Raw genomic sequence first — 15,779 nt, 5'->3', positions numbered from 1 at the left:
TGTTCCATAAATAAACTCAGATCATTCACTATGTACTACAGTTTGTTTCTGGAATGCTATACTTATTCAGGCATAACCATAAGAATTCTCAGACTGAGCATAGCTCTATCCTAGATCACACCTGATATCCTGCAATAGCATCAGCTTGCATTTTTGGAGTCCTGACTTCTCACTCCATTGTATTACCACAGCATAAAAGGTGTCGAAGGGCTTAAGGAAGAAAAGGTCCTTTTTGTCAAAATGACTTGAGAACAAAAATTTCATCACAGGTACAGCTATATCTGCATAGGTTGTGGTATGACGCTGAGATGGACACTTAAAAAGCACCAGATGAAAGACAAAGACTCCACAAAATCTGGTACTGGATGTACAGTGGACAGCTGGGGTTGTTACAGAACAATTAATTAAAAGTAATGACTAGGAGAAATGCCAAGACTGGGGTGTCAATTTTACACGACTTGTGGCTTAACTGTACTCTTGAGAAAGGTCAGTTCTCTAATGAGGTAGGTTGGTAGGAAAACAATTACTGCCAAGATGATTCTTTGCTGGTGTCAGAAGGTCAGCATGGCCCAAAAAGAAAGCTACTGAAACAAGTCACCATGCACCACTTGACCTAAAACTGGAAACTTGAGGGATGTGCATAATGCTTCCTTCTCTTTCTTGTCACCTGACTTTATCTCCACAAGATCCCTGGGGCTCCTTAGCCTCTTACATTGTAATGCCAGTTTCATAAATGACAATAATCCTTACTTTCTCTTAGGCAATCTAGAATCTTATTTTCTTTTACTCAGCTGTGCCTTGATGACAGGCTAAAGCCATGGCTGGTCTTCAAGAAAATATATACTAACTTTCGTAAATACTTTATATGAACAACATTCCTTAGCGATAATAAGAACCAGAACTATATGTCTTTCCCTATGACTCACCTTCCGGAAATTACTTCTGGTGCTGCATAGTTTGGCGAGCCACAGCTGGTTCGAAGAAATTCACCATCTGACATCATGTTTGATAAACCTAAAAAGAAAAAGTAACACATTATCTTGAATACTCCTTCCATGGAATATGTTTCAATTTTATTTATTTTTTTCACTGCTGCTTTTACTATTTCTTAGTGAAGAAAACAAAATAATTGTCAGATCCAAAGATACTTCAGAAGTTCTAGAGATAAACACTAGACATGTGTTCTCACTTTCCAGGAATCTCTTATTACAGGTATGTATGGTTTATGTTTGCAGTTTTGTACACTATTACCCTTTCTAACAATTCTGTATCTATTCTTTATCTCTCTTAGGTATCAGAATAATTCTTAAAACTCATAGGTTCATAGGTAGGTACTAGGCTATCAGCCCAAGGCCCTAAATAAGGCTAGCCAACAAGATTCCCTGGTTTACGCCACCCAAGAAAGTTATTTTCTTGTGCCCCTGTCGAGCAGAGCCACAGACATAATCCCTGGGGTGTATTTCCTATTTCCCATCCACTCATCAAGATTTTTCTTGAAAAGTACTAATGAGGAACTTAGCTTGACACAGATGGGTAGCTTGTTCCAGTGTATGGGAAGTCTCTGGGACAGGAATCTATCCCTCCAGCATGTCCTGTTTATTGTGGTGACAAGGTTTAGGTCCCTAGAGTATGTAGGTCAGAGGGATTGGGATTTCTTTAGGTGTAGCATGTCCAACAGCTCTTGGTTTGACATATCTTTATATGTTAGGCAGAGATCACCTCGGAGTAGGCGATATGCTACAGAGTAAAGCTGGAGTTTTTTGAGACAGTCAGTGTAGGGCATCTGTTTGAGGCCAGTAATCATATTTGTGAGGTACTTCTGTGGCCTTTCCAGCTGCTGCAGATGTCTTGTGAGGTACATTCCAAAACTGGTGTTCTACTCTATAATGGGTCTAATGAGTGTCGAGTAGAGGGGAACAATGACCTCTTTTTTCCTGGATGAGAACCCGTTTGTGATGAGGTGTGCCACATAGAAGGATTTCCTGACCACTGTGGTGATGTGATTATCATAGGAGAGACTACTTTCCACCTGGGTCCCAAGGTCTCTTATCACCCATTTGGCGTTAAGTAAACTGCCACCTATGTGGTAGTTCATGGGTACAGAGTTTTTACCAAAGGAGATGACAATGCACTTTTTGGCATTGAGCTTGAGGCCATGGCTCTGACGCCAGGCATCTGTCTCAGTGAGGCCCTTCTGTAGGATGTCCACATCATCTGGGGACTCAACTATGACTCCTAGTTTGCAGTCATCTGCGAACTTCATTAGCCAAAGGCCTTCTGCATTAGCCTGCACTTCAGAGAAGTAGATACCAAACAGAAGAGGTCCCAGGACTGAACGTTGGGTACTCCACTTGTCACTGGTTTGAAGTCAGATTTGGAGTGTGCAACCTTTACAGAGTGGGTTCTGTCAGTGAGCCAGTTGGCAACCCATCTTGTGATGTAGGGATTTATACCTAGTTTAGTGAGTTTAGCTATAATTCCAGAATGGGGGATGGTGTCAAAAGCCTTGGCGAGGTCAAGATAGGCTGTGTGAACCACCTTACTCTCGTCTACGGCTTTAGTGACTGCCTCAAAGAAGTTGATCAGGTTCCGGAGGCATGATCTGCCTCAAATCACTCTTGTATGATAAACAGCCCAAACTTTATAAAATACTTTCTTTGATAGACTAAAAGTTATATGCAACTGGAGATTAAAAAGAAAATGCATAATAACCAATAAATACTCAGAAATCAGAATGATCTAAAGTATGTATATATATATATATATATATATATATATATATATATATATGTAATATATATATATATATATATATATAATATATGCAATTTAGAAAAAGCTAGACCATTTTAGTATCATAGGTTCATAGGTTGGTACTAGGCTATCAGCCCTAGGACCTATACAAGCCTAGCCATAACAATTCCCTGGCTATTTCTTCCCACATTATTTACTTTCCTGGACCCCTGTCTAGCAGGGCGATTGATGTGATCCCTGGGGTGAATTTCCTTTCTCCCATCCAATCATCAAGGTTCCTCTTGAAGAGGTCCAAAGAGGCACTCTGCTTGACATGTATGGGCAATCTATTCCAGAGTCTGGGGAGTCTCTGGGTCAAGAACCTATCCCTCCAGCATGTTTTGTTTATTGTGATGACAAGGTTTAGATCCCTGGAGCGTGTAGCTCTGAGGGATTGGGATTTCTTTAAGTGTAGCATGTCCAACAGCTCTGGGTTTGACATGGCCTTGTATATTAAGCAGAGATCGCCGCTGAGTAGACGATATGCGACAGAGTATAGCTGGAGTTTTTTAGGGTGGTCAGCGTAGGGCATCTGCTTTAGGCCTGTGATTCTTTGATAGACTAAAAGTTCTATGCAGTCTTCGTGAAAGGTTAAAGTCTAAATAACAAGACTTTCATTATAGTATAAGGCCTTTAGAATCAAACTTACAATTTAAATAAACTTAAAATACAAACAAAAACCTGCATATATTCTTTACTGGAATAAAAAAAAATGAAAAAAAAAAAACATTTGTATGCCTTAGAATAAAATTCTTCCAGAAGTGGAAGGCAATACTTATCATCCTACTTATTTTACTAGTTAACAATTATTTGCCTATATTGTTTGCCTTCTGTGTGGAGTCTGCATGTCCTCCCCACAGTCGAGTGACATTAAAGGCATGCAGGTAGGTGTGAGCGTGAATGGGTGTGCCTTCTTTGAAGGTTGGGCATCGGGCTGGCAACTAGGCACCGTAAAAATCCACTACCAATCATTAGCGGACCGGAGTTCCATGTGGCGACCCCTAACTTGGAAAAGCCGAAAGACATTACATTGTTCACTCACTTTCAGTAATCAGGTGAGAAAACTTATTGAAAGATCCTTTCTGGTTATGACCCAATCCTGAACAGCAACTAGTAGAATAGAGCTTTGGCCGGTTAAGACCTGCATGATATCAACTGGAACGCATAAGTGTAGCTAAGTAACTTTTATCTGCACTTTTTAAAGTAATTTGTTTGTGTTGCATTGAGCAATATCTAGCTAGAAGTTGACTGTTTTTTCAGTAGTGCAAGTGGTATTTTCAGTTAAGGCTTGTTAAAAACCTGCATAGCCAGTGATAGGTGGGGGTAGTAGTTTCCTTCATTGTTATTCAGTTTCTGTCTTATACAAGTGGTACAGTGAATTATCTTCTGTTTAAACTGTGAGCTTTGGCCAGTTAAGACCTGCATGATATCAACTGGAACGCATAAGTGTAGCTAAGTAACTTTTATCTGCACTTTATAAAGTAATTTGTTTGTGTTGCATTGAGCAATATCTAGCTAGAAGTTGACTGTTTTTTCAGTAGGTCCCCACTCACCCTCCCTGTTTTTGTCTTGGTGTTAATCTTGGTGGCTTTGAAACTGCCTGCCCCTCTTGTAAATTTGCACTTGGATACTCCTCCTGGGCCCTTCTCATTTGCTCACTCAAAAAAAAAAAAAAAAAAAAAAAAAAATGTATCTGCTTTTACTGTATTTGTGTTTCTTCCTACTTTATTTTGCTTTTGCGTCATCTTAAAAGTACTCAATTGTATTTATTACTGCTTGGTGTAACTCACTCTAAGCCTTTTAGTTTAAGCACTTGGGCTTCAGACCAGTTGTTTTACATTAAGAAGGTTTGTGCTCTGCACTGTAGTGGCAGGACAGGTAGCTTACATCCTTCTAAGTTGGGAACTGCTGATTGAGGGCTCGGTGTTTGGTATTCTAAAAGTGTATTAATTCTGGTTTAAGCACTTGGGCTTCAGGCCAGTTATTTTACATTAAGAGGGTTTGTGGTCTGCACTCTTGTGGGAGGAGAGACTGGACTATGCCCTTCTAAGCTGGGAATTTCTGGTTAAAGGTTTATAGTGCCTGCATATTTGTACTGCTTCTTACTAAATTGGTACACCTTGTTTGTTGTAGCATAGACTAGATCCAGGCCTGCTGAATCTAGTTTTGTTTGTATAACTTGAGCACTAATCCAGGCATTCTTTAAAGTATTCAATTGTATTTATTACTGCTTGGTAGCAACTTGATTAAAGTGTAGCTATCATTCAAAGTCTTTTGGATTAAGCACTTGGGCTCAGACCAGTTGTTTTACATTAGGAAGGTTTGTAGCCTGCACTGTGGTGGCAGGACAGGTAGCTTACATCCTTCTAAGTTGGGAACTGCTGAATGAGGGCTCAGTGTCTGTTATTCTAAAAGTGTATTAGTTCTGGTTTAAGCACTTGGGCTTCAGGCCAGTTATTTTACATTAAGAAGGTTCGTGGTCTGCACTCTTGTGGGAGGAGAGGCTGGACACTGCCCTTCTGAGCTGGGAATTTCTGGTTAGAGGCTTATAGTGCCTGAATATTTGAACTGTTTCTTACTAAATTGGTACACCTTGTTTGCTGTAGCATAGACTAGATCCGGGCCTGCTGAATCTAGCTTTGTTTGTATGCTTGTTTGCTTGTTATTTCCCTGAAATGCTAATTCCACCTAAAAAGCGGCTTTTCAGCGCATCTGTGGATCCCTAGTGATATCTGCATTGCTTACTGTACTTATTTCCTTGTTTCACATGAAAGAAAGTTACTGTTTGTCATTTTTGCATTTAAGTTACCTGTAACACATTGCATTTAAGTTACGGGGTTAAGGAGGAGAAGGAAACCACACTCACTACAATTCCAGTCTCACATAGACCTACCACGACAGCAAACCAAACACATAAACACACAAAAACATACTCGGGGGCTCTAAATAAAAATCTGCCTAAGCAGCAGAGACCTCCAAAGCAGACACCCAAGCAACCGCTACCCCAAAACAAAACACATGCAACACATAGCTCACAAAGCCAGTGTGCCGAACAGTCACAGCCCTTAAGGCTAAACAACACACCTGATACACTTGTAATAGGTGACTCTATCGGCAGGCACACTGACGTCCCGCTCACCAGACTGAACAAGGAGAAGATCACGGTGAGCTGCCTGTTGGGTGCTAGGATCCGCCACATAACACAAGCACTCAGGTCACTCCAAGGCAAGTACAAATATGACTCAGTCATTGTCCATGCTGGTGTGAATGACCTGAGACGTACCTCTCTGGACTACATGAAAAGAGACATAGAGGAGCTTTCTGAGCATGTAGCCCAGGCCGGTATGATCCTGACCTTGAGTAGCATCTTACCCTCACCAAGAATGATGCCACAGTATGAAAACAAGATGATCAATTTCAACAATTGGCTTAAGTATTGGTGTCATTCAAAGGGGATCCAATGCCTGTCAGCCTGGGATGACATGCTCGACAGGCCACGATGCTTCGCTAGGGACGGCTTGCACCTGTCACCCCTGGGCTTTCGGATATTGGCAAAGGCTCTTGCTACTCCCATAGTGCCTTTTTAGGCAAGGCTCAAAAGACAAACCCACCTCCATAGGTATCACAAGGGATAAGAAACTAAGAGTAATGCTACTCAATGCCAGAAGTCTAAACCTCAAGATGCATGCACTCGAAACTCTCCTTAGTATGGAGAACATCGATATCTGTGCAGTAACAGAAACCTGGTTCAAGGCTCCCGAGAGCACCCCAGCACTACCAGGTTATACCTCATACCATGCTTTTCGGCCCCAAAACTTGGACCGAACCAGAAAAGGAGGGGGAGTATCAATATTCGTCAAAGATACCCACACCTCCAGGTTGGTGGCACAGCACGAAGCAGCAGAGACTATCCATGTGCAACTAACAGTGGGTAAAACTGCCTTCCAGTTTATAGCCTGCTACAGACCACCCTCCCAAACCCAGGAACCCACTCGGCCTTCCTGAGAACACTGGAAAATATGAAGGTCTCTCCAAACACCATTATATTGGGCGACTTCAACTATCCAAACATAGACTGGGAGCATTACTCTAGCTCCAACACCCTAGCTCAAAGGTTCCTAGAATTTATAAACTCAAATGCTATGGAACAACTTGCTACCACTCCCACAAGAGGGGAAAACATAATGGACCTGATCATCACCAACATGGGGACTCTATGCTCCAGACCAGAAGTGTATCCCTCACTGGTAAGATCAGACCATAAACTAATCTCACTGGATATTCACATCCCGACCCCACCCCCTGCCCAGAAAACCACAGTGAAAATCTTCTCTAAAGCAAATTTCACACTCCTCAAAACTGAGGTGGAATCCTACAAAGGCCCCAGGCCTGTGGAAAATACAGCCCAGACCGCAGAATCCTTTATAAACGCATTCTATGAACACCTTCAGGAATGCATGGATCATGCAATCCCAAATAAAACCAAGACCCAATCCTCCAAAGGCAGACGTCCTGTCTGGTGGACCCCAGCCATAAACAAACTATACAATAGAAGGAGAAAGCTACTACATGATAGAACAAAATCCCAAAAAGGGAAGGCATCTCTGATCAGTGTTAGCAAAAAACTACGGGCACTCATAAAATCGTCTAAGGCCAGCTTCAAGAGAAAAATTGCACAGGACACTAAGGATAATCACAAGGCTTTCTTTAGTTATGTTAGGAACCTGGGTGGGAATTCCCAGATATGCTCAGAATTAGTCCAAAATGACAAAAAATACACCAAACCCACAGACATTGCCAACATCCTAGCTGACAGGTTCAGTGCAACCCCCCCCCCACTCCCCACCAAAAGGGCAAATATCTATCCCAGCAGAGTGCTGCCTCCCTGACATCTCAGATGCTCAGTTAAGAGCCGCTCTCTCCAAAGCAAAAAACACAGCATCAATGGGACCAGACTGTGTCCCGGGCTGCGTCCTACATGAACTGCAAGAAGAGCTAAACCCAAACATAAAACTACTGTTCAAGTCTCAGCCTTACCACAGGATATGTACCCAAAGAGTGGCGTACAGCAACAGTGGTCCCTCTCCACAAAGATGGTGCCTCAACGGATCCTAGAAACTATCGCCCCATAAGCCTGACTAGCTTGGTCTGCAAAGGATCATCATGGACTTCATAAAAAAAGATATTGGGGACCTACAAACACTGGATCCTACCCAGTTCGGCTTTGTTAAGGGCAGATTCTGCCTCTTAAACCTGGTCGATTTCTTTGAAACAGTCACCAAGGCCATTGACGAGGGGAAGGTGGTCCACACAGCCTACCTGGACCTCACAAAAGCCTTCGATACAATACCCCACTCTGGCATTATAGATAAGCTCACCAGCTTAAATATAAACCCCTATGTCACTAGATGGGTTGCAAACTGGCTCAAAGACAGAACCCACATGGTTAGAATTGCTTGAGCCATGTCAGACTCCAAACCAGTTACAAGTGGCGTCCCACAAGGCTCAGTCCTGGGACATCACCTGTTTGGTATATATTTCTCGGTGGTACAGGCCAACACGGAAGGACTGTGGCTGACCAAGTTCGCAGATGACTGCAAACTGGGCGCTATAATCGACTCTCCAGCCGACACAAGCATCCTCCAAAAGGGCCTCATAGAAACAGACAACTGGTGCCAGAACCATGGCCTCAAGCTAAATGCCAAAAAGTGTATAGTCATCCCCTTTGGCAAAAACAAAGTGCCCACAAATTACCACATAGGTGGTAATCCATTAAGTACAGAAGAAGTAATTAGGGACCTGGGGACCCAAGTTGATAGCAATCTCTCATTTGACACACACGTGGCCAAAGTGGATAGAAAAACATTTTATATAGCCCACCTAATCATGAAGGGATTCACATCTAGATCAGGGGAGGTCATCGTGCCTCTTTACTCATCCCTCATCAGGCCCACAATTGAGTACAATGCTCCTTTTGGGATGTACCTTACCAGACACCTGCAGCAACTGGAAAGACCCCAAAAGTACCTCACCAAGAGGATCAAAGGGCTCAAACAGATGCCATATGCTGCCCGGTTAAAGAAACTCCAGCTCTACTCAGTGGCATACCGCCTGCTCAGTGGCGATCTGTGCCTGATGTATAAAGCCATGTTCAACCCGGAATTAATGGACATGCTGCACCACAGAAAATCCAAATCCCATCGAGCTACGCGCTCGAGAGACCTGAACCTCAGCACTGAAATTAATAGGACATGCTGGAGGGACAGATTCATAACCCAGAGGCTCCCTTCACTCTGGAATAAAATCCCAGTCAAGGTTAGGCAGAGTCCCTCATTGACTCTCTTCAAGAGGAATCTTGATGAGTGGATGGAGGATCGTAGGTTTACCCCGGGTATCACTTCTGTGTCACTGTTAGACAGAGGCACAGTATACTAACCTCGAAAAAGGGCATAGCAAAATTAATTTAAAATGGGTGGTGAAAGCCAAACACACTCTGGCTAGGCTTATAAATGCCCTAGGGCAGATAGCCTAGTATGAACCTATGAACCTATATATATATATATATATATATATATATATATATATATATATATATGACACATTTGAATATACATTTGATAAAACACTTAAAATATATACACACACACACACATATATATATATATATATATGTGTGTATATATATATATATATATATATATATATATATATATAGTTATATATATATATAAATATATATACATATATATGTATATATACATATATATATATGTATATATATATATATATATATATGACACATTTGAATATACATTTGATAAAACACTTAGAATATATACACGCACACACACACACATATATACATATATAAATATGTGTGTATATATATATATATATATATATATATATATATATATATACATACATATATATATATATATATATATATATATATATATATATATATAGATATAGATAGATATGTCTACACACACCCAAACACACAGAAAATTAATTCCTGAGAAACAGCTTTTTTTCGTGTAATACATACATTCATCTTCTTGTCGCTTCACAGTTAGACGTTGCCAGTTCGATTCTCATTTAGAGCGTCTTCTGTGTGACGACATGCGTGAATGGGCATTCCTTCGTTGAAGGTTGTGTGTTAGGCCCGGCAAGCCAGCACGTAAAAATCTACTGCCAATCATTAGCGGACCGGAGTTCAGCTGTGGCGACCCCCAACCGGGAAATGCCGAAAGACACAAACAAACATACATACATTCATCTTCAAGAGTGAAATAGTCATAATTTAGTTTATAATGTGTTTTTTGTTTTTAAATTAATCATTGAGACAGTGTTTAGCCTGTTTAAGTTTGGCATTTAACATGACTGCAGTACAATGGCTCGAAGATGTATACATCAAGTGCCATTCCACTGTAGCCAGAAAAGCATTTAGTGAAATTGAAATATATTCTAAAATATTTTACAAGGGGGCCTTTACCTCCACATCTGCATTTGAGAGGTATCTCTGCATGATGAACTTAACTATGTAATTCTGCATTACTACTTCTTAGGGAGGCAGATATTTTGCTGGGTCCCAATGCATCTGGTCTAGAAACATGAGCTTGTAACACAAAAACTTGTTAATAATTTCACACACTGTACATGTAAGAGCACTGAGAAAAATCACACAAAATAATTCCTTTTTGTTAGCAATATGAATAATTGCAATATGTTTGTATCTTTTTTATTTATTTTTTTGCTATAGGCAAATCCCCTTGTACCACATATGTTGTTGTGTTGTGTCTTTCGGCTTTTCCCGGTTAGGGGTCGTCACAGCGGAACTCCGGTCTGCTAATAATTGGTAGTTGATTTTTATGTGCCGAGTTACCAGCCCTGATGCACAACCTTCAACGAAGGTACGCCCATTCACGCATGTCTCCACGCAGAAGACGCTCTAGCTGAGAATCGAACCGGACAGCGTCTTACTGTGAGGCGACAATGCTACCGCAGCACCACCACCACCGTCGATCCCTTGTACTACATATGTAAAGAGTAAATATTACACAATCCGCAGACTTAATTATGACAATAAGGTGACTATCATACAGGAGCAGTAATCACTGCCCAGAATCCCTTGTACCACATACGTAAAGAGGAAATATTACACAATCCGCAGACTTAATTATGACAATAAAGTGACTATCATACAGGAGCAGTAATCACTGCCCAGCAATGAAAGCTTCTCTTCCTCTTACAATAGCAGGTTGCAGGACAGGACCACCTGTTAAGCTGACTTATACAAGTAACATTGCTTTGTTTGCATGCAGATTTAATAAAGCAAGGATGAGCAAGTTAAATCTCAAGCTGCTGTGATCAACTATAAACAGAGAAAAAATGTACCAAATAAACTCCAATACCACAATGAACTTTTATTAAGAACACAACATAATCTTGCCTAATCAGAAGGTAAACAATGAGCAATGTAACAATGTAGAAATTCAAATTCTGTTGGGTAAAGTACTAACTACATCATGTAAGTTTGGTACCAAATTTAATTCTTGATGTAACTGGTCAAGACATCCCTCAGATGAAGGCACTATGTAAATTATGCAGGAAAGGAGCACATTTAGCTACACTGGAGCCAGATAATACCCCCTACAAAAAGGTGGAGGAACCAGGAACTAAATTCTGACTTTGGCTAGAAAGTATAGAAAAAAACAGTATGTTATCAGAAGCGTACATGGCTTTACTAGAAAACCCCAATTGTTTAGTTAGTGAAAGAAGTCAGTACAAAGCCAAAAGATAAAAATCCACACTGCATAATACGGAACCTTGTCAGTAGAGTTCAGCCATTAAAGTAGTGAAGAATGTCTCTAATGGAGATTCACAGGGAGAAACCCATAGCAGTAAATCCCCTAACAGAAGAAAAGGAACCTGGACAAAGTCTTAGGTTTCTCTGTCATGTCAAAACTGGGAATAGTCAGAAACATGGCTTTCAGCTGCAGGCACTTAAAAAGTGAGAGTAGTTTCATATGTAAAAATAAAGGAATTGCCAAATCCAAAAAAGAGGAATGACAGTCGGAGGAGATCTTTTGTATGGAAAGATATGAAGAAACACAAACAGTATTCAGAGGTGAAGAGGCTATACACATTATTTCCTGTCAGTGCACTGAAAAATGTGTTAATAACTCTGCAGATTCGCAGATTAAAAAAAATAAAATAAAACAGAAGAATAAAAAAAGTATAGTGGGAGGATGGTACCTTGCCAGAAACATACATCAAGACTAGAGGGAGAAACAAATGAGAAGTCTGGTCCCATCTCATCTCACGCCCATATTTTGAGTTGAAGAATATTCTTGCTGTACAGGGTGAAAAAGACAAAGATGAAATTCTACACCAGCTGTTAGCTCCAAAACCTTTTAGAACACTTGGGATAAAACTGGCACATAACAATATTTTTTTGGGGGATGCACTTAGAGATGGATAAAAGCAACATTTTTTGGAATGGTATCATGAAAGATGTTGAGAATTTATTTTTTTTCATAATACTTGTCTTTATTACTAAACAAGTAGTACACAATTAACAATTAGTAAACAATTAACATACGGTGTCATGTTAGCAGTTCCATCTTATACATTTTTAAGTCTTGTATTTTTTATGAATACAAAACAGTCAGCCTTCCCTCACATATTGTTGTCCATACTCATTTGCAAATACATCATTATTTTATTTTATTTGCATCTGTAATTGTAAATTCCTCCTCTATACTTCAAATATTGTCATTTTCTTTACTAATTCCCAAAGTCTAGGAATTTTTGGGATGTTATTCCTTTCTTCCAAAATAAATGTTTGTATCATTCCCATTTTCACCTATAATTTGATAATGCAGATTTCTCAACAACTTTTTTTTATTTATTGCATTTAGTTTCTTTTATATTGCATGTTCCCCTTTTATAATCATTATACATGTGCATTATCTTTCCTTTCAAATCTTTTACCCTAGTCAGCTTCTCTATCCTTTTTTGCCTTTCTAGTTCCCGAGTAAAGTTCCTGATATATACCTTAGAAAAGAAAACAAAAAAATGAAGACCAATTGATTTGTTTCTGAACAGTGGGGCTCTCCAATATGCAGTTATCTTACCTCTTAATCTTTCCACAGCCTGAGATGATTGCTATAATAGGGGGTTCCATTCTCTACATGATTTGTGGGATTTCCATTTTTAGTCCATTATTGTGAAAGTTACATTGGCACGAAAATAAAATCACCACTAATTCCAAGGACAACCACAAAGCATTCTAAAGCTATGTCAAGAATCTCAATGGCAACACCCAGATCTGCTCTGAGTTACAGCACAAAGGCAAGAAAATTACAGAACCAACTGATACTGCCAACATCCTGGCAGATAGGCTCAGTGCCAACTTTACCCCCCTTTCACCCCCTAAAGGGCCCAAATCTATACAGGAAGAATGCAGAGTCCCTGTAATCACAACTACACAGGTAAAATTTGCACTCTCTAAAGCCAAAAACACAGCATCCATGGGACCGGACAACAACCCAGGCTGCGTTTTACACAAACTTCAGAACGAACTGGCTCCCCACTTAAGCACCATGTTCAATAATAGCCTCACATCAGGCTTTGTTCCCACTGAATGGCGCACAGCAACAGTTATCCCACTCCACAAAGGGGGAGCCACCACTGATCCCGGTTACTATCGACCTATTAGCCTGATGAGCCTGGTCTGCAAGGCCATGGAACGTATCATCATGAAACTCATAAACAAAGGCATTGGTAACCTCCAAACTCTGGATCCCACCCAGTTCAGGTTTGTGAAAAGCAGATCATGCCTCCTGAAACTGATCAACTTCTTTGAGGCAGTCACCAAAGCTGTAGATGAAGGTAAGGTGGTTCACACAGCCTATCTTGACCTCGCCAAGGCTTTCGACACCATCCCCCATTCTGGACTTATAGCTAAACTCACTAAACTAGGTATAAATCCCTACATCACAAGATGGGTTGCCAACTGGCTCAGTGACAGAACCCACTCTGTAAAAGTTTCAGACTCCAAAGTTGACCTAAAAGCAGTGATAAGTGGAGTACCACAGGGTTCCGTCCTGGGACCTCTCCTGTTTGGTATCTACTTCTCTGAAGTACAAGCTAACACAGAAGGCCTCTGGCTAATGAAGTTCGCAGATGACTGCAAACTAGGAGCCATAGTCAAAAGTCCCCAAATGATGTGGACATCCTACAGAAGGGCCTTGCTGAGACAGATGCCTGGTGTCAGAGTCATGGCCTCAACCTCAATGCCAAAAAGTGCAGTGTCATCCCCTTTGGTAAAAACTCTGTACCCATGAACTACCACATAGGCAGCAATCTACTTAACACCGAATGCGTGATAAGAGACCTTGGGACCCAGGTGGACAGTAGTCTCTCCTTTGATAGTCACATTGCCACAGTAGTCAGGAAGTCCTTCTATGTGGCAAACCTCATCATAAAAGGGTTCTCATCCAGGAAAAAAGAGGTCATTGTTCCCCCTCTACTCGACACTCATTAGACCCATTACAGAGTACAACACCCCTTTTGGAATGTACCTCACAAGACATCTGCAGCAGCTGGAAAGGCCACAGAAGTACCTCACAAAGAGGATTACTAGCCTCAAACAAATGCCCTACACTGACCGCCTCCAAAAACTCCAGCTTTACTCCGTAGCATATCACCTACTCCGTGATGATCTCTGCCTAACATATAAAGCTATGTCAAACCCAGAGCTGTTGGTCATGCTACACCTAAAGAAATCCCAATCCCTCCAAGCTACATGCTCTAGGGACCTAAACCTTGTCACCACAATAAACAGGGCATGCTAGAGGGATAGATTCCTGTCCCAGAGACTTCCCATACTCTGGAACAGGCTACCACCTATGTCAAGCAAAGTTCTTCATTAGCACTCGTCCAGAAAAATCTTGAAGAGTGGATGAGAAATAGGAAATACACCCCGGGGATCACTTCTGTGTCTCTGCTCGACAGTGGCACAGGAAAATAACTTTCTTGGGTGGCGCAAGCCAGGGAACCTTGTTGGCTAGGCTTACGTAGGCCCTTGGGCCGATAGCCTAGTACCTACCTTTGAACCTATGATTTGACCATATAGTGGGAAGAATATCTACTTGCTCTATGCTGTTCAACAAAGATATTGACACTAGCCACATATCAATCCCACTTTTGAGTCACGCTAATGTCTTGGGACCATGTACGTATAGTTCTTATCCATTGGATTTATCATCCTCCAGCCCATCTACTAACTCCAGGTCTTCTGTTAATATCTTTAACACAACTGTGCTTTTTCTGGCTCTTATTCTGACCCTGGTATTCTATCCATTATATGATCTATAACTAAATTAAAGTTGTCCCCCATTAGAATGCCATATACTCCCTTCATGAACGTTTGGAGTGTTTTACAAAAATCCAGCAGTATTGTAAATATGTCCCCATTGGGGGGTATTGATAGAATTTGATTACTTGTTTTACTGGGACCATAGATGATCCCCCTTCTTTGTCAGTTGCCTGTGTTTGACTAATCCTGTTTTATAGTATTCAGTCTCACATCCCATAGCCCAATGAGTTGTATATACTCCATATAGTCCTTCATGTGACAGAAAAGCTTCCATGTTTACCTGTGCCTAACTGTACAACACTTTGGAAAATAAGAATCTTTCATCGGTTAACACTTCACAAACATTATCCTGTTATTAAATATCCAGGCTCACATTTCATAGGCCCTAAATCACAATGTCTCATTTTGCGATATGTAATAGAAAAAGAAAAAAGAAAAAATATCAAGAAGTTTATATATGTCTCTCAACTCCAGAAGTTATACACGGCTCTGCAGAGCACAGCCTTCCCTTAAATATAACTTTATATCCTTACAGTTCCCATTTGCCTGTCAAGTACTTAGCAATGTGATCACTGCATATTTTAATGTCAGTGGAATC

At 40.8% G+C, this 15,779-nt stretch overlaps 1 protein-coding gene across 1 annotated transcript in view; it reads right to left on the bottom strand.

The window, feature by feature from the left end:
* The window catches only part of PRKAA2 (protein kinase AMP-activated catalytic subunit alpha 2), a 715,862-nt gene that overhangs the window by 219,898 nt on the left and 480,185 nt on the right, over positions 1 to 15,779 (bottom strand). Inside the window, exon 5 of the mRNA XM_044085510.1 lies at positions 927 to 1,014. Coding sequence (XP_043941445.1) covers positions 927 to 1,014 — 88 coding nt within the window. The remainder of the gene's footprint in view (positions 1 to 926; positions 1,015 to 15,779) is intronic.

This window comes from Protopterus annectens, chromosome 10.part0 (genome assembly GCF_019279795.1).
Source record: "Protopterus annectens isolate FY-2018-M chromosome 10.part0, PAN1.0, whole genome shotgun sequence".
NCBI lineage: Eukaryota > Metazoa > Chordata > Ceratodontiformes > Protopteridae > Protopterus > Protopterus annectens.
This window is presented reverse-complemented; position numbering and strand designations above follow the sequence as displayed.